Here is a 26016-nt window from a genome sequence, read left to right on the forward strand (position 1 = left end):
CGCACCCCCCGGGACAGCCTCCCGGGGCACCCCCTCTACCCCCGGGACAGCCTCCCGGCACCCCCGCACCACCCGGGACAGCCTCCCGGGACATCGCCGCACGCCCCGGGACAGCCTTCCAGGGCACCCCCGCACCCCCCGGGACAGCCTCCCGGGACATCGCCGCACGCCCCGGGACAGCCTTCCAGGGCACCCCCGCACCCCCCGGGACAGCCTCCCGGCACTCCCGCACCCCCCGGGACAGCCTCCCGGGCACCCCCGCATCCCTCTACGCCCGGGACAGCCTCCCGGGACATCCCCGCACCCCCCGCGACAGCCTCCCGGGCACCCCCGCACCCGCTCCACCCGAAGGGGCTCGGAAGCGGCTTCCCCGCGGGGCCGCGCCACCACCACCCGCACCCCGCGGCGGCTCTGCCGGGGCCGGGCCGGGGGCGGCTCTGCCCCCCGCCCCCGCCGCGCCATTGGCCCGCCCCGCCCGCCCCGCCCCGCCCCGCCCCGCGCCCGGCGATGTCTCCGCCGAAGTTTGCGGCGGCGGGCGCTGCACGTGGGAGCCCCGCGCCGAGCCCCCCCGGCCCCGGCGGCTCCCGGCCCCGCTTCCCCGCCCGGCCCCGGAGCGGCAGCGGGGGCGGCTCCCCCCGCCCCGCCGGGGATGCCCCCCTGAGGCGCCGCCGCGGCGTGGCCCCCGCGCTGGGGGTGCGGCAGCGCGCAGCCCCCCGCCACCGCTGAGCGCTGCGCGGAGGGGCCGCGCCGGGGGGCGGCCGCGGAGCATGGCCAAGGCGCCCGGCCGCCGCCTCGGGGTAGCATGGCCGTGAGCGCGGCGGCCGCCCCCGCCGCCGAGCCGCTGCCCCGCAGCATCTTCAAGAAGTTCTTGGTGATGCTCTGCTCGCTCCTCATGTCCCTCTACGTGTTCTACTGCCTGGCCGACCGCTGCCAGACCCTGCCCGGACCCATCATCGCTGCCGGCGCCGCCTCGGAGGAGGAGGAGGGCGGCGGCGGCGGGTACCTGGGGGGCTCGGCCGAGCTGCCCCCCTGGCAGGCGGCGGCGGCGCGGCGGAAGCGGCTGCTGCAGCGGCTCAAGCAGCGGCGGCGGCGGCAGGAGGCGGCGCCGGGCGAGGAGGTGCCGGCCGGGGGCGGCGGGAGCCGGGCCGGCGGCTCGGGCGGCGGCGGCGGGGGCAGCGCGGCGGGCACGCCCGGCACCCTGACGCTGCTGCTGGGCGAGGGCACCAAGCGGCTGCCGCAGGCCATCATCATCGGCGTGAAGAAGGGGGGGACGCGGGCGCTGCTGGAGTTCCTGCGGGTGCACCCCGACGTCCGCGCCGTCGGCGCCGAGCCCCACTTCTTCGACCGCAACTACGAGCGGGGACTCGCCTGGTACAGGTACGGGACGGGCTGGGGCGGGCGGCGGCACCGCGGCGGGGCCGGGGCCGTGGCCGAGCCGGCAGTGCCCCCCGCTGGCCGCGGAGCCCCTCCGCCACCCACCCGCGTCTCCCCGGCCCCCAGCCCCGCTCCCCCGACCCCTCCTGCCCCCGCAAGCCCCATCGCTGCTCCCCGAAGCCCCGTCCCCGCTCCCCAGACCCACCCGCCGATCCTTTTCTCGCTCCCCAAATCCCCCAGCCTCGCTTCCCCCAGCCCCCGTCTCCGTTTCCCAGTTCCCCAGACGCTCTTCCCCCATCCTCTCTCTCCACCCGTTCTCCCGTTCCTGCTCCCAAATCTCCCAGCCCCCCTCTCTCCCCACATCCTCCTCCTTGCTCCCCGCCACCCCGTCCCCAGTCCCTAATCCCCCACCCCTCCTCTCCCCCCGACGCCCAGCCCCGCTGCCCAGCGCATCCTCCAGCCCTCCTGCCCCGCTGCAGGGTCCCCCCGGGGGTGCCTGCCCGCAGCCCGGGGCGCTGCCTGCGGGGGCCGGGGAGGCAATGGGGGGAGCAGTGCCCATTGCCTGGGGACGGCACGGGGATGCTGAGGCAGAGCATCCCAGCCCCTCTCCCCCCCGCTTCCCCGAGGAGCACAGGCCCCCCAACATCTTGCTGCTCCCTGGCTTTTCTCGGGGGGCTTTGCAAAACCTGTGGCTCATTCTAAGTCCCAGTCAAGCCGCCCCGCAGCCTCAGCTGCCTCCCCTTGCAAAGCACCTCCCGCAACTCCCAGCGCAGAGATGCAGCCGTTAAAGGCAGCTTTCCTATATTCAGTGTGGAGAAAAAAAACGTATTTCCCATGCAAGTGTTTCAGCAGCCTAGTAATGAGTTACCAAAAATGTCAGTTCCAGGAGCGCAACCCATGCGCTCACCTTACCTAAGAAATGAGCAAAAAGGTAGATGGGGTTCTTCTTTCAATTAATTAGTGTTTCATTAAACCAAATAAAAGGTATCCCATTTAAAACAAGACGGTAAATGTTAAAAAAGCCAAGGGGCAGGATTCTCATTAGTGTTGTTTAGATGTTTTCCTTGTGTGTTTTAAAGTTAATAGAGGAGCGTCGTCTGGCAGATTCCTATGGAAAGGATCGGTTAGGGTGGGGGCGAAACTGCTCTTTCGCAGAGTGTGTCTGTGTTTGTGGCTTTCCTGAATGAACAAGCAAAAAGGAGAGGATTTCGGGTACCCCCAGAGCTTGTTTTACTTTCATGTTAAGCCCAGCTATTAGCAGAGAAGAGAGGATGATTTTGGCTCAGCTTGCGGTGACAGTATTGAAATGTGGAGTAGGATAGTACTGACAGTCCGAGTGTTTATGTAAAAGTCTTAACACGTGGAAGTGATGAGCTTCCTTGTGTATCCGCCAGTGTCAGAAACACGCCGGGTTTTTGCAGGCGGCAGAGTGTGGGTTCTCCGAGAAGAAAGATTTCCTTTCGTGTGGGCTGAAGCTGTCTACAGAATTATATTTTTAGTGTGCACGTATCCAATTTCCACATGCTGACCCTGTATCAGAAAGGAAACATTAAAAACGAATCCAAAAAACCTCAAGAACTTTAATCAAGTCTTGACTTTGAAAAATAAACACATGGCTTTGGGGTGGCATCTACGGAAATTTATGGTGGATATGCAGAAAAGCTCATTTATCAAAGATGCTCTCGAAGCCTTGAGGAGCAGATGGCAGCGGGATAGACCCGCTTCTGGAAACAGTGCCTGAGCGAGGAGCGCAGACCTAGACAGAGGAGGAGCCACAGGCATTTAGGGCATAGTACAGTCCTCGGTGTAGGGGATTTAATTTTCCAGAGGTTTGGTCTTGATCTTGCAGCTCTTACTCATTGGAGGTGCTGCCCTGCAGGCTGTTTGTGTAATCGTTATGTTTTAGCATTTGGTACATGAGCTCTCCCATTAATTGCTGCAGTTTGTTTGTTCTGGTATTTGATGTACTGAATTTCACCTTTTTTTTTTTTTTTATTAGCCCTGTGGAGGCTGAGGTACAGTGAATTCTTTGTATGGGATTATTCCTTTGAGACCTAATCTTGCCGGCTTTGCTTGTATGAGTAATCTTTATTAACACACAGAGTCCTGTCGTGATGGCAGAGCTGCGGTGTCAGCCTGCTGGTAACCAGTTACCAGCCTGTTATAAATACTCATTTAAAAAAATATCTGTCTCTCTCCACGGGTTTGCTGTAATCTTTGATGAGGGTTCAGTGCTGGGGAAATGGCCAGATGTTTGCCAGGGGTCCTGATTTCTTATCTTTGGCATCAGAGTCTTAGGTTTCACGTGCATTTCTGTTTCCCAGCAGTCAGACTAAACAGCATCATTACAAGGTATAAACAGTTGGGTTTGCTTTCAGCGCCCGCAGGAAGCCGGCGCGGGCAGCGAGCACCCTGTCCAAGGGAACAAGAAGCTCTTGGCTGTTTGCAGCGATACAGGCTGGCAAACGGAGGAGAGCCAGCCAGCCTTCGCGGCTGATGGTCGATGCCGTTGTCACTGGAGCATGGAGGTGGGCTGTCACAAGGATGCCACACCTGGACCATGGCAGGGTGGCTGCGGGGTCTCGGGCATGAGGGGGACCCTGGTTCCTCCTGGAAACAAAAGAGCAGCTCCCATGAGAGCTGCTTGTTATACGGTGTGAGGCTGGCTAGGGGCTGAGCCGTGGCTGCAGCAGCAGGATGATGCTCCCGAAGCGGCCGGTTAGGTGATGGTACCTGTAGGGCAGCGGCTTGCGAGGCACAGGCTTGGCACGTGAAAGTCCTGTCACCTGCTGGGGTGCCACACAACGCACGAAACCAATCGCAAACGCTGTCCGTTAAATCAAGTGGAATAATCGCTCGCCTCTTATAGCCTGCTCTGTGCCTGGGTAAGAAGGCAGCTGTCCTACCGAGAGGCTGATTTTATAAAAAACAATTTGAGTGATTTAATTTGGTAAGCGTGACACCTCCGTGTGTGCTCGTGTGTGGGTTGAATATCAAGGGAAGTTGCGTGCCGAAAGCAGCTTTCTCCAGTTCGGGTTCGCAAGTCCTCTCTTCGTACGGGGACAAAAGGAGGGAGGGGGCAGCCCACAATGCTTGCATTGACTTCCCAGCACAGAAATCTCCGCTCCAGCCCTGAACAAGGCTATTGAGCTAACAGAGTTCAATAGCAGGTGAGCATGGGTTTTAATAGAGTTCAACTGCCATCCCCCACCCTGAATACAGCTGTATACAGCCTGGGGAAAACTCCAAGAATAGGGGCTAAGCCAGTCAAGTAAAAAAAATGTCTGGATTAAAAAAAAAAATAAAAAAATCTGTATTTGCGGGTGATATTGTGAATCTGGCTGGTTCCCTCTGATCCTTTGTTAGTCTCGCGCTGATTGAGCTGCCTGTTGGAATGTCATTATACTGTCAGTCACCCCAGGAACATTTATTTCATGTGTTTTAATCTCCCTGCCTCTGTAGCACCGATGCCAATTTCACTAGAGCGAAGCCAAGCTAATGTCATTAGATTACACCCGATCCAGGGGAAGATGAAAGATGATTCAAAGTTACTCCATCAGGTTAGGAGTATCACTCCTCCCCGATGCTTCCAGAGCTGGGGAGTTCTATCTCCTAATTAATGTCCTCTTGGGATTTTTCTCCAAGGCTTTTTTTTTTTTTTCTTCTTCTTCTTTCTAATCTAGGCAACTACTGACGTTTCTGAGTCAAAGGGAAGAGAGAACGTCTCAGTTGCTGAAGAGGTCTGGGATGGAGGAAAAGGAAGTTTGTTTTAGGGGGGGACGTGCTTGCAGCAGCTGTAAGCAGCTGCATCCCACCTTGTGCCGTTTCCCATCCTCTGTGCCTCAAGTCATGGTGAAATCGGAGCCCTGGGGATGGAGGAGTTGGGCCGCTCCTGTAGCAGCGGATGGCCTGGAGGTTCACGGGTTTTGTGGTCACCATAATTCAGCAGAGCAGCCTGTGAGTGCTTTGCTTTGTAAGCGTGGAAGCGAGGATGGGAGCGTAGGCGTGGGGGGCAGGAGTGTGTGGGTGATGCCAGGGGAGACTTTGGGGGAGCAAGTACAATTCATGAAAGGTGGAGCAGGAGCAGATGACCATCAGGAGGAAAGACCTTGTTGCAAAAAGCCCCTGCGGGAGGGAGATGCTGTAGCAGTAGTTGCCTTAAAGTGATCTTCTCCCCCACCTTTCTTCAGCCGTCCTTGCAGCCTCTGCAAGAAACACCAGGTCTTTGACTTGTGGTCAGGTTATGCCCAGCCCAGAACATAGGCTGTGCTGTTGGACATCGCGTTTGAGCTGGTTTGGATTTTCCGCTCCCTGCTGTGTGCACGCCTGCTTGCAGGAAGGTCTGTTTTAGCAGCGTCTGCTCCTTGTCCTGGGAACATCTCGTCTCCCAAACACATCTGAATTACTAATAGCATCAAGCGCAGCCTGCAAGAGTTTCTCTGGAAATTGCAGCCTTGGACAACCATATGCTGAAGAGGATCAAGGTCTTTGTTTATTTATTAGCTGTGTAATCAGATACCTCCCCGTACTGAGCTCATGGTGCCAGATGCTGTATAAAAAGGGAACAAAAGATGGTCTTGGCCCCGAAGCACAGGTAATTCACTGTAAACAGCAGGTGGAGATAGGCTGAGACAGGCACAAAGATGGTGGAGAGTGTGTTGGTTGGTTGGGCAGCGTGGGTCTCCTGGCCAAGGAGTCATTGGAGATGGAGGATGAGGGGGGTTTATGGGTGGTTGAAGGGACCTCTCCTTGCTGGGGAAGAGCAAGGGGGAGAAGGAGCTCATTAGAAATGCTGATGAGATCAGAGCTTGGGGTCATTGAGTCTATTACAAAAAGATGGTAACTGATTCTGGTGCTCATGTGCTTTTCTGCTGCCTTTGTGCATGATCTGGACTTAGATACTCCGAGGCATTTTGGTAAAGATTTTAAATAGTTTGAAGGTTGGCACCCTACTGCTGGGGAGATGTCTTGGTGTGCCTCAGTTTTTCCATCTGTAAAGTGGGAGGGAAATCACTGCCCTGTGCTGCAGGGGTGGGACAGCAGGGTTGTGACTCTGCAGCACCTCTCTCCAGAGCAGAGATGAGGTGCTGTATGGAATCTGAGCTTGTCGGGCTATGTTGTGGGTTAAATAACACCCAAAGCCGGTGAACCCCACCAGAGCTGCTGGCAGAGGTCCTGCAGCCTTGGCACAGCTTTGGGTCGCTGTCCTCTGGTGGCGAGGTGGAGTGCCACCTAGTGTGCACACCTGATGGATGGCACCGTCCAGGGATGGCACCGTCCAGACACACACCCCTAGCAAGATCTAACTGCAAAGAGCTGGGGCTGGGTTCTTTCCCTTCTTACTCCTTAAATAACCCCAAAGGGTTATTATTTTTGGTAGTTCTTTTAAGCATTTTGCATCTATATGTATCGCTTCTGTTTTCTGTTAATGGAGAAGTTCATATCCAGGGTTTGTGTCCGTTCCTGATGATGGGGTGAGCTGCTGAGTTGGCGTATAAGGAGATATCAACCCCATTCCAATTAGAAAGCATCAGAATAAGTACTTAGGATTTTATTGGCTCCTGTGGTCTGCACGAGGATGTACTGGGGAGGTTCAGAAGTCAATAGACTCCATCCTCCTCTTCCGTACTGCTCCACGCCCCAGTCGCTGGGGCACGGGAGGCTGGAGGGGATTGGCACCTTTCTTGTCCACCCCATGGCTCTGCCTGGACCTGGGGCGCTTGGAAACCGGGGCTCCTCTGGCCCTGCTTGCTGGTGCTGAGCAATCTTGAAAATATGGCCTTGACTGTCCAAGATCTTGTCAGCTAAATTCATAGAGCCAGGTCTCGTGAAAAGCAGTGCAAAGCTTCAGCTGGCTGGGGCGAGAGCCCATTTATGGCAAAAATTGTGATACTCTTCAGAGAAGCAGCAGATTCACCCCGCTTAAACCACTAGTCCTCCTTTAAGGTTGGATCTTGCAAATCCCCACCTATGCGCGTAGCCTGTCCTCCTGCCATCAGCTCTGCTGCCTTTGGGGGGGGTCCTGGGAGCAATTACGTCGAGTCTGGGGTCCAGGGCCATGCTCTGGCCGCACCATCACCACCAATATGTCTGTTCACCGGAGCCGAGCTAGGATTTCACCCTGACCTTTTGAAGTCTATAATAAGAGTGGTTAGGTCTGGGGAGGGAAAGGAGAGCTGGTACCTTTCCAAAGAGTTCAGAGCAAACAACAAGTGATCAGAAAACCTGAGAATAACCTCCCGTGAGCACTCTCCCTGACATAGGCATTAAAACTCCTGCGCTTCTAATTATGCTTTTCCCCTGGAGAATATCGAGGTAACCCAAACTGCTTTCGCAGGGAAACAGCAGAGGCTGGCGAGGGGGAGCAGGGGTGGCTGTTGTGGCCATAAATCTTTGCAGATTCTCATTATGTGCAGGTATTATGGAAGGGAAGTGGATTAGGTTGCAGTTAAAGTTGCGTTGCTGGGGTTGGATACTGGGATCTTACCCCATTACAAAGCCCCGTGTGGGTCAGTGGGGCTGTTCATGCAAGGTCTGTAGGACTGGGGCCATCCCAGGGACTGCGACAGTGGCTGGTGTCTCTGCCTGTCTCCTGCATAATCCACCTCCTGGGAAATTCAGTTTTTCATGGTTTGGAGTTAAACGTGCTAACCTCCAAACTGCGCCCTCCTGAGCCCTTGCAACTCCCTGGCGGCTACGTGAGCAGGACGCTGCCCGCAGTGAGAATATAAATAGAGTTGCTCGAGGAAGTGAATTATTCTTGGCATTTCTTTCATCGAATGATGTGATTCTGCAGGAGGAAATCTTTCAGCAAAAGAAATTGCCGGTTCCCTTCGTGCATGGCAAGACCATCCTTCTTGCTTCCTGGAAGTGAGGAGATTCATAACGTGCTGTTTCTGTGCAACACCATCTGCTGCAGAGATATAAAGATCCTGCTCAAACTCCCCCAGACTCAAGGCTGCTGCCAGGTATGTCTGGTGGGAGATAGAGGAGAAGCTTCCCATCGCTGCCCTGGGGGAGCTTTGGAAACCTCGTGTGGTTGTTTTCCCCACTGTCGAGCAGCCATGCCCAAGTGTCGCGTAAGGAAACCCCACCTGGACAACTCCAGGCATCCGGACACCTTCCTTGCACATAGCCGTGCAGATTGTGGATGCCAGCGCAGCAGCTTCAGCGGGATCCTGCCTAGCTCCTGGCTGTGAGCAGGAGATGGAGCAGCCTCCCCTGCCCCGGCCGTACCGCTCGGCTCCAGTTGCCGAGCGCAGCTAGTGGCTGGAAACTGGGATGTGAACAGTTGGATCGGGTCTGACCACAACTGCCCTTCCCACACCTTCCCCTGGTGAGAGATGTTCAGGTTTAAGTGCAACGTCGTGATGGGAAGCTGGCTATTTATTTATTTATTTATCTCTCTCTCTAGTGGGATCTTCTTTTGCTGAAAATTTCAAAAAGCCAGGCTGATTTTTTCTGACATCGCCCGTTGGAAAAGGGCTCCCTCCTGCAGCCCGTGCTCTCTGGGGAAGCCTTTTATGGGAAAATATCAAATCCAATTATTTTAACTTGCATGTTTATCTGATGGTTTGTGTGTATGCTCACGTGTGCATCTTTGGGCTCTCAAGTGTTGCATTTTGTCATTAACATTTCATTTCTGCTTTCATGGTATTGTATTGTAACATTGAGTACCATATGCCAGAATCTTTTGACGTTATTTAAACACTTTTGCACTGTCTGAAATGGACTGTTTGGAAAGCCCTTTTTGGGGAGAAATTCCCAAGTGTTGGCATGTTCTGGCTCAGAATAAAACAAGTGAGGAAACATCTGGATTTCCCACCTGGGGGAAGCTCTGTGTCCTGACGCCCCTGGCACAGGGTTAGCGAGTGAAAGGCAGGAGATGCGATGGCCCAGGAGAAGCGATGTGCAGAGAGCCCAAGGATGTGCCCAAGGATGTGGCCTGGCTTGGCTGAGACCCCCAAAAACACGCTCCAGGATCAGCAACCTCAGGGTGCTGATGTGCTCGCAGCCCCCATAACGTGCCAGCTGGAGATGCTGCTTTCCCCATTTTGCATCTGGACTTTGTTGGCTCTGGAGTCCTTTCCCTGGCTGCTCCTTAAATCCCTTTGGTCTCAAGCATTGCTGGACTCCAGGTTGTGCCTTGCCAAATTTTGCTTTAAGCCTCAATAAAAAGGTGTTTGGGAGGACCCCGGGTCACCCAGTGCAGCAAGGCATGGCTTTCCTCTGCTCCCCCTGGACCTGTGCCCATGGGAGGTCCCCAGGCCTGGATGGCGGGAGCGGTGGGTTACCCTGGGTGCAATTAGTATTGTGCCATTAACGCGCTGTGATTTGCATAGGTAAAACTGGTGATGGCAGAAAGAGGCTGCATGATGTGCCAAAGCCAGAAGGGAGGGACATCTCCCTCCTCTGAGCCACAAGCTCTGGGTCAGTGGCCTCAGCCGTGGCGTTTCTTGCTTTCCAAAACTATGCTGTTCGGAGGCGTTGGCAGAGCTGTGGCATGGCTGTCCTGCCTGGGTCTGGCAGCCAGTCCCTGGGTTAGTTCAGAGCCATGGCCATCAGCAGCATTGGTAGGATGGAGGACTAGTGGGGAAATGGGCAGAAAAGCACCCAGAGCCTCTGGCAGAGGGAGGCTTAGCACATGGAACCTCTTGACAACTAGCTTCATGCCGCTGTTGATCTCCTCTAACCATGGTAGGAAGGGAAGCTGTGTGGTACAAGCATTGGTGATGGGTGTTCAGCGTGTGCTGAACTTCCCTTGGCATCAGCCGCATCCCCCCCGGTGCTGCTCTGCTCCTCAACCTGCTCCTCATGCTGAAGGTCATGGAAAGTTCCCCTGACTCCTCTTACAAGGGTTGAGGGTGCTAATCCCCGCGTCCGGGCTAACTTCCAGCTCAGGTAATTCTAGTCTCTGCCCCTAAAAATTAACTCTGCAGTTTTAACTGGCTCCAGTCGTCTTTGTTCCCCATCCACAGACCTGCTGGGCACTGTGCTGCTGGCAGAGACCCACCACGGGGCTCGGGGCGGTTGGCTTTTGATGGCTGGGAAGTGATCTTTCTTCTGGTCTGCAAGATGATCTGGGTTTTTTTTTTTCTCTGTGCAAAAGCTGTGTGTCACAGCAAGGGATAAAGCTAATGTTGTGCAATATTCCTGCCCTCTTGCACTGCTGAACTGCACTGTGTGAATATTAATATTTGCCTATAAATGTTTGCCTGGTATTTATCAGTCTTGTACCCGTGTGATGAGGGTTGTTAGCTCCTTCATCATCTCTAAAGAAGGAAAAAACAGAAAGCCAAATCTCACTGCATGCAGCAAGCAGAGCACAGGTAGTGACATGCAGAGCTGGGTGAGAGGAGCATGGTTTGGTCACGAGCTGGTTCAGCTGCCTCCTGTGCAGGGCTCCGGGAGACCCGGCTTGTGCATGTTGGTTCCACCAACGTCTGGCTGCCCTGTGTGCCCTGTCCCAACCAGCTTCCCCAGCAGGGCAGGGCCACACGGAGGAAGAGGAGGAGGAAGATGCTAGGCACAGGCACGGGTGCAGATGGATGCACTGGTGCCTCTGTGCTCGCTCTTCCCCAGCCCGGCTGCGTGCGGGGCAGCGGGGGCAGTGACCCGCTCTCCCCACAGCCTTAACTCATGGGGGTTTACCGGGTTTCTTGCTCTGCCAACGTGTTAGAGGTGACACAGCTTTAGCAAGCGCTGGGAAAGTCCTTTCCACCTGCTTCTGGGCTGGGGGCCGTCGCTCCTCCAGCTCCCCTGCTGCCGCAGGGTTGGCTGCGTCTGCAAGTCCACTTAGTTGCGTCTTTATCTCCTTGGGTGCTCACTGTCCATCTTGCGTTTCTTCCTTCCCTGCACTCATGTGCTGTATTATCGAGTGGCCGTGAGCTGTGACACTCTCCCAGGAAGGGAGCTCTTGAGCTCTGCTAAAGACTCTCCTGCTAAAGACTGCAGCCTGCGTCCCGAAGCTGCTGAGAGGGAGATTTCATGGGGTGGCTGAGACGGCAGCGGCCATCCCTCTCGTGTCTCCATCTGTACTATCGGCAACAGGTTGGAAAGAAGCAGAAATAGGGACTTTTTCAAACAGCGTGAGATTAAATTGTGAAACCGGCTGCCACGGGAGGTTTTTGGCTAAAAGACTCTAAAAGGGCTCTGGAAGTGCTTAGCAAAGAAAGGTGCATCAGGAGCTGTTAAGCTTGAGGGACCAGAAGCACAGTCCAGCTGAGAGAGTCCCTGAGCCTTGGCTGGGGACCCAGCCGCTGGGACTCCTGCTGCTGGCACAGGAATTAGCTCGTGGGTCGGGGGACCCCGGGGTGACCCAGGGAGGCTCATCTTCCCATAACTGTTATCGGGGGGGAAATATGGTCGGTGTTATTTGGTTAGAAATATACTTTGTGGAAGGGGATGAATTTTCCAGTTGGCATCGAATGGCCAGTGGTTGATAGCGAAGAAGGGAGCATTGCGCTTTGCACCCATGGTCTGGGTAATTTCGGTATAAATGACCATCAAATGCCTGCACCCCGTCAGCTCTTGTGCTGAAGAGCCTGGACGTGTTGTGTAACTGTGTTAGTTCATACCAGATGCAAATTAAAAAAGAAAGATATCTCGTATCACTTACAGGCTAGTGAGAGCTGGGTAAGCACGGCTGAACTTTCTGAAGCATCCCTTAGAGGTACCCGAGGCTGCTCCCTCTGTGCAGTGGCAGCAGGCAGGGGCTGGCAGCGACCCGGCCCCAGGAGCTGAGCTGCTTTGCAAACATTTGGAGTGGTTTAAGGTCTGACTGCCGTCCCGGCTGTTCATTTCTGCCCGTCTGCTGGAGGGTTTTGCTGCCTGGATGGAGGGTGTGAGCCCTGCTCCTCTGCTCTGTGCAAACCTGCCTGGGTTTACGGGGCTGCTGGAGGTTTCTGAGCAAGCACAAAAAAACCCAGCCCATCCATGGGTTTGGATGGCTGGAAGGCGATATGTGCCCCAGGAGAGATGCAGCAGGGATGGCTGCATCTCCCGGTCCCGCTTCCTGAGGCAGGAGGTCACGTAGCCAAGGGGGAAGCGTTCCCCGGGGATCAGGCCCGGGGCAGGCTGGAGGGGAGGGGGGAGCGCAGAGCTCTGTGCTGGGGCTGCTGGAAGGAAAACTTTCTGCCAACACTCGCCTTTCCAAGGAGACCAGCAACGCCAGCTTGCCAGGAGCAATCTCTCCATTTTGTAGCAAAGAGGCGAAGGTATGAAAGCCTGGACATTAAATGCCTCGCACCAAATACCAAGGCGTTTCTTGTCTGGCTGCTGCTGCTCCTTGTTTGAGCTAGGGTGGCTGGTTCCCACCTCGCTGTTCCCAAGTGTAGCAGGGTCTGGCTCAGGCTGGACCCTCCTTAGGGCAGGAAATGGGATTTTGTTGTGCACCTGCGGTGGTAGGAGAGCTGAGCTCCTGGGGATGGCGTGGGCATTGCCACCGTGCAGGTGATGTGTGCTGCGTGTCTCTTGTGTTGTGTCCAGGGCAGTGAGGAGGCTTTGGGACGCACTCAGCCTGGCTGGGTGGTGGTGAGCAAGGGCCTGTTCATCCCATGCCTCAGTTTCCCCATCTGTGAAATGGGGTTATGCTGATGCACTCACAAAATACTAAGGTCATTGCTAAAGTTGCACCAAGGGGGGCTGGGACTTGGCTTTCCTGCAGTCAGCGAGCACCAGTATCTGTCCCTCCAGCATCGACCTCTCCGGGTTGCGTTTGCTCTGACCACAGGCAGATGCAGAGGACGTGCAGAGGGTTGGATGCAGAGTCACATCGGGTTTAAATGTTGTTTCCGCATGCGCGGGGTGTGATCCCCGCTCAGCCCAGCACAGGAGCCGGGCTCGGGGCAGAAGCGCTAAGCCCCCAAAGCTGCCTTTGTAACGAGTCGTGATGCCCCTCTGCCTGCTTGCTCCTGGCTCTGCTGCCCTCCCTTCCAGCAGCACTAAATCCTCTGGAAGAGCCTCAGAAAGAAAGAATTTAGTAGGGCACGCAAGTGGTTAGCCCAGGAGCCTCGAAGGGGCCGAGATGGGGGGAAGGACTTCACGGCCTGACCCAGATGCAGTGCACAGCATTTAATTGAATTTGACTGGCTCCAGTGCCACAGGTCGGGGTCAGCCCCAGCGGCGAAGCATGCCGAGGTGCCGAAGCCGCTTCGTTTGGCACTTGGACAGGTTGAGCTCTGCCCTGCCTGCGCGGGGGGTCGTGGCCCTCTGTCACATCGCAGGGACCCGCCGCCTCTGTGGCGTGATGCGGCCGGGCCGGCGAGCCAAGCCGTGAGCTGCGCGTTTTCAAGGGGGCTGCGCCTCAGCGTTTTACAGGCTTCGTCTGCTCGTTGCTTCCTAATTGCAATTGAGTTGTTTTGGCCAAGTGACAGCAAACTGCCGGGTCGCAGCTGATGCCTTGATGCGTCCCCATTTCTGACGCACCCATCCCTGCAGCCCGGCTATTCAAGGGGCTTTACGACAGTAAAATCCAGCATTCATTGCCCTCTCTTCCAGCGTGCGCCACAACAGAGTTGGGAGGAAGAAATTGGTGCTTCCCCATCACTGCCCAGCTCTGCCGGCTGGTGCAGTGGGGCGGCAGCTCACCTGCCCAGCCTCCGGAGCCGGGCACCAGCATCGCAGGCAGTTTCCTGCAGCAGCTAAGAGGAGAAGCCATGGGCTTGATTTATCCATCGGGACCCACCAGCCTTCCCAGGCCAGACATAAAACCTCTGGTTTCCTGGCGTACCTGTGGATTCTTTGGTACATGAGAAATACGCTATTGCAGCACTGGATTTTTAAATTATGATTTAATTTTGGACAACATAAGCATCTCCGCAGCACATGCTTCTGCTGCTTTTTCAGCTCTCTCCCCAGAGCAATGCCCCCAGCCCTGCTTTCACTCGGAAGCTGCCTGGGCTCAGTCACATTATAGCCCTGGGAAGGTAGATGGGAAAGGCATCAGGGGTGGTGATCACAGAGGCAAGGAAGGCATTTGGGTGTGTTTCCTCCGGATTAAATCCGGCTTAGTTATGAGTGGTTCTGGATTTTATTAAAGCCCTGATAGCAGCGCTTGGCTTTGTTGGCTAAATCCAGCAGCATTGTAAAAGCTGGTGTAAGCCCACACCTAGATGGAGGAGCCCAAGCCTGAGTGACCTGCAGAGCCATGCTCAACTTTGGCTGTTCCCAGGGGCTTTCTTGGCTATCACCCCCCTGGGGACATCCAGGGGTGAGTGGGGTGAAGGAGTCCAGACCTAGACTGGAGCCCACTGGGTGTTTCAGCATGGATGGGGCCTGCATCCTTCTTCTCCCCTCCGTTCCCTTGGAGCTTCTGCTGAATAGCCCATGGTCAGCCCAGGGTGGGTGCCCTGGTGGGTCTGGCCTCTGCTCGTGGTCACCTTCATTGCTGGGAGCCAGGTCTTCCTGGAGCCTCCCCTCTTCCTTACACATCCCCACTATAAAGCCAGATCTATCAGGCCAGTGAGTTTTGCAGCGGCAGCTGAGCCTGCTCTCCTGGGATTGTCTGTCTGTCTGAGCGGGCTGTGCTCTTGCCTGCCTGCGGCTGCTGGGGTTGCCCAGCATCCCTGATCTGCAGGCAGCTCTGCCTGATGTGGGGAATGCATTTAGGGGTTGTTTGACCCCTTGGCTTCCCAAAGATGCATCAGCAAAGCGGTCCAGAGGAATCTCCGTCCTGGCTGATCTCCTAAGCCAGGCGTTAAACGCGCAGCATACCCTACAAAAGGGCTTGGAAGGAAAGTGCACCGTGCCCTGTCCTCAGGGAGGGGGCACTTACCGCACCCCTGTACTTAGGAGCAGAGCCCTGAGATGGTCCCGCTCCTGCCCTGACAAACCTTTCCCAGCCCACTCCAAGCCCTCAGGTCCCCAGAGCCGTAAAATGGATTCCTGTGGGATCCTGGGGATGAGGAGAAGGGAGAGACCCGGGCCCTCTCCCTCCCTCCTCTCCCTGCAGGCGCCCCGGGCAGACCCGCCGTGGGCAGAGCTGCAGCCAAGAGCCACATCCCTTGCTGGGAGCCGTGGGCCATGGGGCTCTGGGGGGAAGAGAGTCAGGAGGGAGCTTTAAGGAGTGATTAACGGCCTCAGCTGTGGCAGGGCCATGGGTCAAAGAGGCCCAATTATTTCCTGATGATATTCCTGCTGGAGGGGGTGATAAGCCGACATGGCAGATAGAGGTCCACCTGACCCCCCCAGCTTTGGAGAAAAGCGAGGGCAGGGACAATGGGGACACCCTCTGAGCCTCGTTCACGCTCTCTGCAGAAGGACTTTCAGACGCTAGCCCGTGGGTCACCCCGACATTGCTGACTCAGGCACGGTCCCCCCCCTCAGCACAGATTTCCAGGAATGCCGTCCTTAACATCTCCCGCTAGGCAAATCATAGCCATCATATGTTTAGGGGAAAAATTGGATTTGCCTTGTAATCTAATCAATGTTAAATAACAGTAATTCTAACTCTGAGGCTCTATGTTTAAAGTGCTGTTGGTCTCTGGGGATCATCGGAGTTATTTAATCTAATGAAATCACCATTACTGTCTAATGAGGATGCACCACAGGGATGTCTATCCTGGGAAGGAAAGCAATGGTTAAATAACTGGCAGTCAGAGCCAAATATTGAGAGGGGGTAAATGGGCAGAGGGCAGTAAGTTGAAGGTTTCACCTGGTTGGGACCCAGAGCTCTTTGACTGCAACTCTCTGGCATCTTTCTAATGGTAACTGTCGTTGCTGAAGACACGTTGGTGGTGAGCGTGCGCCCAGGTCCCTCCCGTCACCTCCCCGGGACGCCTGGGCAGGCTGGGCCACGCTGGTGCCACCTTTCCCCTTTTTCTGGCCCAAGCAGGAGTCGTTGGACTCGGTGACCTTAAAGGTCTTTTCCAACCTAAATGATTCTATGATTCTATGGTTTTTAACCCATCTCAATACTGCATCCTGTGTCATGACTTGCTGTGCTACCCCCAGCAGGTTGCTCTCTGCGTTGGCTCTCCCTGTGGTGGTCCGGGCTGTGTTGTCTGCTGGTTTTTAAGATGTTTTCCCCCAAACCTGCTATACTTTTTCATTAAGTGGTTTTTCCTTATCTCCTTTTTAGAGGGAGATAGGACCTGTTCCAGTTCACATTTCCCAGTGCTGGCTTCGCAGCAATTTCTGAGCCACCAGTCGATTTAGTCATTACAAAGCAAGCCCAGCCGTATTGAGCCGCTTGCTTTCCTACATGCTGAACTTATTGTATTCAAATATATTGCAGTTGCATCAGCAGCAGGTAGGGACTCTGCTGCTGTCAAATGCCAGCACGGTTGTATCCTGTGTAACCAGGGGAGTGTTCCTTCCCTGTAGCACGTGCTCTAATTTCCCATTATTATTTCTTTAATAAGACTGATACTTACTGTACATCGCTCATTTGCTGCTAAAATTGGAGCCATTAGAGCAATAAGTGGCAATTACCTTCTGAGCGGTGTGGCGTGTGAACCCAGCGCGGTGCCTCCCCGAAGGAGGAGGCTGAAACCTGCCTGTCAGGAGCAAACGCCCCCGAGCAGCAGCGTAACCCGGGGCGGCTTTGTAGGGACGGCTGGGCGTCTGTCGGGGGTGCCCGGCACCCTCCGGAGGGAGGATTGCACCCATGGGTGCTGGGGGAGGACGCATCTGGCTTGATGTCCGTGGATGATGGGGATGAGGAGGGGTTGTGGCTCTGCACGCGCTGCTGAGTTATCTCGGGACGTGTTCCCCATCCGGTGGTTGGGCTCCTCTGAGCAGCCCGTCCCCAGTGGCCGCTCTGCTGGAAAACAATCTCCATGCTGAAAAAAACAGAAAAGCAACGTCTGGTAATTTAATCATATTAAGTGCTCCTAAAAATCACGTCTGTGCTGCCCAACGGCATGCCAGAGGTCTCCGGAGGAGCAGATGCAGCAGCACCAGTGAGGATTTGGTGCAGAGAGATGGGGCAAAGGAGGGATTGCTGGAGGAGGGAGGGTGAGATGTGCCAGCAGGCAGGTCCGAGAGCCCTGTCCCCACACGCTGCCCTGTCCTAGGTGGCCACAGCCCGGCCCGCGCTGCAGGACACCAGCCCTTGTCCCCACAGGGGCCGCACTCTCTCCTCAGTGCTGGCACAGATGAGCCCCACGGCCACGGCATGGGTCCCCTCGGCGCGGTGTGGGAGCGCAGCCATGCCCTGTGTGCTAACGAGGAGGTCTGGGAGCCGCCATTGGTGAGGACGGTCCCTACGGACGGCTCCTCAGCGACAGCCGGGATGTCTGTGTTCATTATGCACATCCCTTTCATGCCGCCTTCATTATTCGCATGCTATCTAGTGTCATTAAGATATCAAGTTCATTTAGGTACATCCACATTGGCAGTTTAATTATGTCTGGGTACTACTCTGTATTTTATTCATGGACTATCTGGGGGCGGTTGTCAAACACAAGCCCAGGAGATAAAGGTTCGGTGGCTGCAGAATGCTAATGTCCTGCTGGTTCCCTTTTGACAAATACACATGCCAGTTATTACCAAACTGATTATTTCATTCATTAACACCATATACATCAGCTCCCTTCACCCAGTATTATTGTATACATTCATCTTTTCATAAACAATTACCTGACATGGTTGGGAAAGGCAAGTACTGGGGAATTAATGCTCTGATGAGAAGTTCCTGGCGTGGGTTAGTAACAAGGTGCTGGGGGGGTGTGGAATGCCCCGTTAGCGTGATCGCTTCATTAATCAAATTAGGGACAATAGCACGTCACATGTGTGCCATGTTTCCCAACAATACCGAACCCGTTCGCATTGTGCCGGGGGCTCAGCGGATGGGGCTCCCTGTCCAGTTTGCGGTGATGGGGGAGATGAAATGAAAGCCAGGGGACCTGGCAGGAAGGCTTGGAAAGCATTCGCCACAGCCGGACCATGGTGTGCGTGTCTCATCTGCCCTTTTCTTTTATTATTATTGTCGTGAGGAACATTTGCATGGGAACAGGTTCTAGGTTCTTTGTTTATTGTTTGTGCCTTTTTTTCCAGCTTCCACATATTGCTTTCCCGGAGCTGTAACCCTCCACGATAGCATTAGCAGTGGTGGTGGGAATGATTAAGACACCGTGAACATGCAACCATCTGGGGAACAAACCCCTCCGGGTCTTCTTTCTACATTTTTTAACTGTAAAAGGCTGGCGAGGGAGGAAAAAAAGTACAGGGAGACATGAATAGTGAAAAATAACCAAACTCAGGAAATAAGTGATTCCTACAGCTTTGTTAGAGATCATGGTGAAACCCAACGGACAGGACTAGCGACGCTGCTCACCCAGCTGGAGGTTGCTGTCATAGTCTGGATCTGCCACAAGTAGCATCCTCCAGCACGTTATGTCCAGAATTAACCTGTGTGGAAGGCATCAGACCTGGAGCCGCTCTCAGTGATTGCCCTTGAACACACAGCCCACAAGGTTTCAGTGTGTTGTTGGTCCCGTATTTATTTCTTTAAATACATTGTACTCTCAACTGTTTCCACCAGCAAGCTCACTCCCTCTGATACAGAGAAGGAGCAGCTGCAGGAGGCCACCAACACAGCCAGAATCAATTCAGCCTTTCACTCAAGCAGACACGCTCAGAAAGTAATGCTTCAGGGGTCACACTTCTGCACTACACCAGCGCAGGATTTGCAAACTAAATAAAGGATCCGAGTGAGATTTAAGTGCCTAACTCCCTTAGGCCCCTTTGAAAAAAGCCCCACTGGAATAACTAAGAAGCTTTCACAGTGCTTTTGCAAAAGCATTAATCCTCCTTGCTATCTCCACGAGTCTCTTTGATCACACTTCAAAATCTTCATCTCCAGGGGTCCTGTCTGGGCTTTCCAAAGTGGCCTAAGGGCAGACGTCTCATTGCTTCTCGGGGAGACCTGGGCCCCCAAGACATAGAATCACTTTTCAAAGCCTTCCCGTGGCTTTCCATTTTGGGACGGAAAGATCACACCATGCCAAGGGTCCCAGTGGTGCCGCTGCCCTGCAAGGTGAGACCCCATCCCCTGACCACGGGGTGATGCCCGACTGTCATGGTGGGCCATGGTGTAGGCGTGGATTTGAAATCCCTGCTGCTGTGAAGAGCATCAGCATGGGCTTAGCCAGTTTTTCCTGCATTTTCTTACATTTTCGCAGGGGAACGCAGTGAAAGGGGAGCACGCTCAGGCTGGGTTTCCTCTTCTTTGTGGATGCTGAGAAATGAAGGGGAAGGAGGGTTGGTCTTGCTAAGCAGGACAGCCCTGGAAAACAAGAGGTTGGGAGTCATCTTCAGGAGCCGATGTGAAACCCCCAGCCCTTGCCAGTTCAGTGCTGAGTGAGGAAGATGAGGGTTTATTGGCCTGGAGCCAAATGACTCCGGTTGACTCATGAAGCTGAGGTCACTAATTGGGTTTTTTTCATCCGTTCATATTCTGGAGAGCACTTTTGTTTTTTTCTTTTTTTTTTTTTAACATTAATGAGCTGGATTCACTCTTAGAAACCTTGGTGTCACGCTAATGCCCAAGCAACGGCCTCCGCTGCCTGCCTCCCCCGTGCAGTGACGCGAAGGTGAGCATGGTACAAACGTATGGAGCAGCTGGACCCGAGCTGGACGCTGGGACGACTTCTTCCTCTGCTTGCTGTACAATTTACTCATGAAATTTAGATCTGCTATCAACTAAAACTTCCTGAAATATGTCAGATGACTCTGATACCGGGTTAGACAGTGATGCATTCTCTGGAAGGAGATGGAATAGCTGAGCACAGAAAAGAGCTCTTAATGCATGACCTTGTGAGCTGTGGCTGAAATCCCTTAATAGACTGCGGTGCTGGAGGAGGCCAGGGTGCGATTGCTCAGCGCCGTTTCTTCGGCACTAGTCCCCGCCTTGCCCAGAACTTGCAAATTAGGCTAGGAGGAATCTTTTTAAGCTTTCTATTTTCTGGAGACTTTTGCCCTCTTTGCACTTGACTGCTTTGCTCCAGGAATGAAAGTAGGGAGCCCTTTCCCAGCCATTAAAGTTTCATTTAGCAAAAGGACAAAGAATTGGCACGGGAAGGATGAAGAATGACTGCAAGGGTAAACTTGTGTGACTCCATATATTTTAGATCATAGCCTGAGGTCAGGCTCCCTCTTTTGTAACACAGATAGAGGATTTTTTTGGCCTTGCAGCAGGAGGAAATGCGTAGTGATATATAAAGAAGTCAGTTCTCAGCATAAGTTAAGAAACAACCTCTGTTCTCAAAAGGGGGGTCCTTTGAGGTGTCTGGCTCTTTCGTACAGCTCCCCGTTGATGTGCACGCATGCACACACACACGCACAACTATACATGAAGCATCTCCAGCAGCATCGGGCATGTCACAGTATCTTTCCAAACTTAATAATCGCTGTTGAATTGTTTAGGACTCCACAACAATATCTTAGAGGACAGATCCCTTTATCTCTGCAGAGAAGGGATCCCAACAAACCCCAGCACTTGGGCTGTTAACCCGCAGGGATGCAGGGGTGTCCGAAACTCCCCGGCAGCGGCTGTGTGGCCCAAGTGGGTCTCAGCCTGCTGTGTCCACTGCCCATTTCGGATATTCGCCCTACCTTGGGCTTCAGCTTCCTTAGTTTAGCTACTTTAGTTCCTGCACTCACTAGGTCCTGATTTTTGGTCTCTGAGATCTGGCAGGATTTCTCCTCCTCCAGCGGGAAGGAGGATGGAGGAACACCTGTTTTTCCCCAGTCGCCTCCATTCAGTGGTTTTCTGTGTACTTCCAATTTCCAGACAATATTTCATTCCCCTTCATGTTGCCTGCAGCTTCTCAACCGCTGCCCCTCTCTCCTGCTCCGGTTCCTGCCCTAGCTCCTCTCCCACCCTTCTCCTCTTCTTCCATGGGAAGAATGCATGCGTTGCTGTGAGTGTGCATGGCTGAAGGTACGCCTGTGTTTGTGCCTAAGAAAAATGAGGCAGGCAAGGAAAACAAGCAAATCACATTATATATTGCAGGCAATAATGTAGCTCCCAGGGGACAGAGATAATATAGTGAGAGACAAAGGAACAATAGACTTTGCTGGCCTGAGCTCTCACTTGATTGTGGCTTTTCTGGAATTATTCTTGACTTCCTCTGCATGAGGGGTGAATCGGGCCTCGGAGCTGATAAGAGCTCAGGATGCGGTCTGGGGGCTGTGGCGGGGATGTGCGTTGTTTTGTTCGGGAGCCCTGTCGTACATATTGCTCTTAGGGGGACACTCTTGCTCTGCACGGGAGCCCCGCAGCACAAGGGATGGGGATTATTTTAAAGCTGGCTGTGATTTTTGTGGTTTGGAAAAACACGCCGCTGTCTGAGGGCCTTTGTCCGGAGAGCTGTGTTGGTTTGCATTCCCCTTTAGGGGTGGGTGCCATTAGCAGTGGGGGTGAAGCAGCAGAGAGTCCCTGAGTTTCGGATGCAGAAAGAGGCAACAGGATGAAACCGCTGGCATTAACCGTGCCGGGTGCTCCACCCCATGCCGCATCTGGGGCTTGGGGTGCTTGCAGGACACGACGGGGCTGCTGTTAGTCCCCAGGTTTGCAGGTGGCTGAGCGGGGGGCACAGGGCCAAGTTAAGGCAGAGGCTCTCGGGGTATGTGATGGGGACGGCTTTCCTCACCAGCCTGGGCGGCAAGGAGCCTTCCAAACCAAAGCACTGCCGGCTTTTGGAAAAATCCCAGCTGGGACGCTGTCCTGGGGACTCCCCAAAGTTCCCTCTACAGAGGCAGCAGATGCTTTGAGATGTGCTTCAGACATTCCTTCTTTCCTTCTTCTTTCCTCCCTTTCTCCATTTCTTCTTTTGCCTTCTTTCTTTCTCCTTCCTTCTCTTTTTTCTTTCGCTTCTCTATCTTCTTTCTTTTTTCTTTTCATCTTTTTCTTCTTTCTTTTCCTTTCTCTCTGTCTTTCTCTTTCTTTCTCTCTCCTGCTTTTTCTGTCTGTCTGTCTGTCTATCTTTCCACCTTTCTTAGACCTCAGCAAATTCCAGGAAGGCATCAGTTGTCTTTAACACCCAAAGGAAAAATCGAAGGGAAGGGTTCAATTACTCGCATGAAAAATGAGTCTCCTAACCGAGGTCTATCCATTTGCTAGTTGTGCTTGTTTTAAAACTGAATTATAGAGACTGCACATTTTTCTGGAGACAAATGCATTAATTTTTCTCAAAACAGACAAGAGGGAAGCAGAGGGAAAATAAGATAATAAGAGTTTCCACAGTGATTTATATGCCTTTGTGAAAAATAATGGGGGCAGACAGCAGCATGCACCGGCAGCCCATGGGGGAAGGGGCAGGGGGGTGGCAGGGACGACTGCAAGGAAAACCGCCAGAAGTCCAAGTAAGATTGTTGGTGTTAGATGATATAAGATCACTTTATGTCTCTGGCCGGCTTGAAAAATCTCTCTTTCTCCCTATATATATACACACATAAAATATATGCCATATGATGCACTTAAAATCAGCACAGGCTATACTGTTTATACAGGAAAGGATTGTGTTTCTCGCCGACCTCTCCCCAGCCCTCCTTCTTTTGCCGAAGGATAAACTGGGACCTTTAGAAAACAAAGTGGTGGCTGCAATTTTTAACAGATTTGCTCTTGCATATATTTATATAGGGCAGGCGAGCCCTTCCCCAGGGCCGGCTGCCTGTGCTCTCAGGCAAAAACCAGGGGGGTTGAGTTTATTTTTTTTTTATCTGTTCACTTTGGTTTGATTTATATGCTAAAAGAGATATTTTTATTATAGTGCATAGTAAATTGGGTTTCTTTATTGCTCATGAGAGCTGTTTTCCAAAATTGGACTATTTATATAGTACACTGATTGCAATGTATTTCCAATCTTAATGTCTAACTGTAGGGAATAAAAAAGATTATACCGAATCGTATTTTTTAAAAACGACAACCCCTTTTTAAGTAAGATGAAATGAGTAACTTTTTCTCGAGAAGATGTTGTGGCATTCAGCAGCTCCCAGGAAATCATCTCGTTTTAGCAAGTAAAGGCTTTTGGTGGGAACTGGAGACTCTGGAAGGGTCTGAAGCAGTTTTGCGGTTTGCCCATTGGTGTAATCCACAGGAAACACGTCCGGGAGGCCAAAGGCCACCGGGGCTGTAGTACCTATGCTGATGGTTCTCTCCAATTACTTATAGGAATGATTCAATGAATTTATTCCCCATTGGTTTCTGAGTAGAAAATCCTGTGGTGTTCAGACGGATACGAGAACAGAGGGAGGCTGGAAGTGATGCTTTAAAGCAAAACCTAAAGCTGTTCCAGGGCAGATGGTTAATTGTGTGGTTCAATTTATTTGTCTAATGCAAATCATGTCCCGTTTGCCCGTGGCGCCGGGGGAAGCGGATTCCTGTTTGTTTTGCTGAAAACTGGGCTGAGATTTCACTGCATCTTCTGCAGCTCCCACGTGAAGCTCCCCTGCGGTGAGAAGGCTTTGTGGTCCGCAGCAGAGGATCACCGTATGTCCAGGGCTGGTGGAGAGGAGAAACATCAGTTCCCATGGAGAAGGGCTGGGATGGCGATAAACCGCCAACACCATGTTGGTTTGCAGGATTCAACCTCCCAACTTCATGGCTCCAGGCCCCTGAAGGTACTTTAGAGGATGGCAGCATCCCCTTCTCCCATCCCAAAACCAGGCACTGGGGTGTGTCTGTGGGTCTGGGCTCCCCCGGTCCTCTCCAGCCTCGGACCAGGAGGGCATTTCAGGGGGTTCCCAACATCCCAAATGGGCCTACTTGAAGCCTAAAGAGATTTTTCACAGATTCATGGCTTTTCAAAGGAGAAATTTGCATATTAATAAGAAGCTGTTCAGACTGATTGGCTTAATGTGTTTGGGGTAAGTATAATTAAATGTCAGGGGAAATATATCATGAAGTAATGAAGCTGAAGCTAATTTATCAAAAAATTAGTCCTAGAGAGGGAGACATTTCCAATAATAAACAGTTCTTTAACCTTCCTCTTTAAGGTGATTTGCTTAGTCAGAGCTGAAATGTGCGATCTTGATGATCCTCAAGTGAGAGAGACGTGAGATGGTTACTGGTTTGGGGGTTGAGGTTTTTCCATGTTCTCCCCAGTACAAACCCCTCTGCCCTGGCGCCCCAAGGCTGAGCCCATCAAGAGGGTTCACCCAGGTCCAGGTGGGGAAAGGTGCAGCTCTGGTCCCTCCGAGGCCACCAGCAGCGCCTGGAAGGATGTCTGGGGGGATGTACACGTGTAACACTTCAGGGGTGCCCTTAGGGAAGAACAACAGGCTTGAGGTTTAATTATATCAGATGCTGGGTCACTTATGCCATTTTTTTCCTCATCTCTCAGTCTTTTCTCTTTAATCTGTAAGCTTTCCAGAGCACATGCCATCTCCTGCTCTGTTCACGTACTAGCCAGGGATAAAGATCAGCCCATACAGGCACAGCTTTAATATGAACCAAAAACGCAGTGCACATTCAGAATTGTGATGCAGGTCCCAAAACTGCTTATTGTAACATCAGAATTGAGGAGGGTGACGTCCAGGCTGAAGGCCACTCTGGTCCTTACAAAGGCTGTGACTCTTCCGCATCTTTCTGTATGATGGGAGGAGGTTGTGAGCTCCCTCCCCGCGGCGCAGCCACGCAGTGGGCAAATGGGCATGCACTTTTCAGCAAACCTGCTGCTTTGGGTGAGTGCTGGGTTCACAGGATTCGTTTCCAGCCATGCACTGACTGTCCTCTGCCACCCGCCTCCAGCGGTGACTTACTCCTGTGCGCGGTGGGAGCGGGACTGGGAGCTCCTGATTTGCACTTTGTGCACTTGCAAGGGAGAAAGGCAAGGTGCAAGGCTGTAAAAGGATCATGCCCATCGTCTCAGCTGGAAAATCCTCCTTCGGCATAATACAGCATAGAGGGGAATCAGCAGGTTGCAGAATAATAGAGGCATCTGTAGAAAAAAGCAGAACTTGTGTCCATTTTCATTAAGAGACAACAAAAAACAGTTACAACAAAAAACAGTTACAACAAAAAACAGCACCAAAAAGCCAACAGAACCAGCCACCAGAAGCCTGAATTTACCCAAGCAAATCCATCCGGGAAAGGAGGAATCACTTTTCATTTGGGAGCTATGTTGGAAATATGATGAAATCACTGTGGGCCTGATTTACTCCCTTGTAAGAATTAGCTGGTGCTGCAGGGATTTGGCAAACGGCTCATGCCCTACGCTTGGAACCCCGACTGCTGCCGGGGTTAAGCTCTCACCAGGGAAGGTACGTGGTGCTGGAGAGACCACTGAGATGTAAAAACATGGGGGATCAAAAAATGCATGTGGCCACTGCCGGAGGTGATGAGCGCTGGGTCCAGGTCTGCTGAGGAAGGGCAGGATTTGTGCTCCCCGGTGCATGGCATACCCCAAAACTGCACTCACTGCTGGGGGTGCCTTGAGATGAGCTCTAAGGCTGGGTGAAAGAGCAGGCTCGTGGCCAGGCCAAAGGGCAACCACTGCAGGACTCCTTGGCAGCAGAGATGGCTGATAAAGCCATCCCCAAGCCCAGCAGAGAAAGCTCCTTTAGATGGTGCCTGGTAGTGTCTCCGTTCCCGTACAAAGGACAGAGACGTGGTGAAGGGGCCTATGGCCAAGGGCTGCAGAGTTCTTCATCTGCTTCTGGTAGGCGGGCGGCTGGGATTTACCAGCAATGCCACCA

The 26016-nt window shown here is 53.4% G+C and overlaps 1 protein-coding gene across 1 annotated transcript in view; it reads left to right on the forward strand.

The window, feature by feature from the left end:
- The first annotated feature begins 523 nt into the window (after positions 1 to 523).
- HS3ST3A1 (heparan sulfate-glucosamine 3-sulfotransferase 3A1) overlaps positions 524 to 26016 on the forward strand; it is a 39605-nt gene continuing 14112 nt past the window's right edge. Inside the window, exon 1 of the mRNA XM_075518870.1 lies at positions 524 to 1377. Coding sequence (XP_075374985.1) covers positions 803 to 1377 — 575 coding nt within the window. The 5' untranslated portion in view covers positions 524 to 802. The remainder of the gene's footprint in view (positions 1378 to 26016) is intronic.

The sequence above is a fragment of the Mycteria americana genome, chromosome 16 (genome assembly GCF_035582795.1).
Source record: "Mycteria americana isolate JAX WOST 10 ecotype Jacksonville Zoo and Gardens chromosome 16, USCA_MyAme_1.0, whole genome shotgun sequence".
Taxonomy (NCBI): domain Eukaryota; kingdom Metazoa; phylum Chordata; class Aves; order Ciconiiformes; family Ciconiidae; genus Mycteria; species Mycteria americana.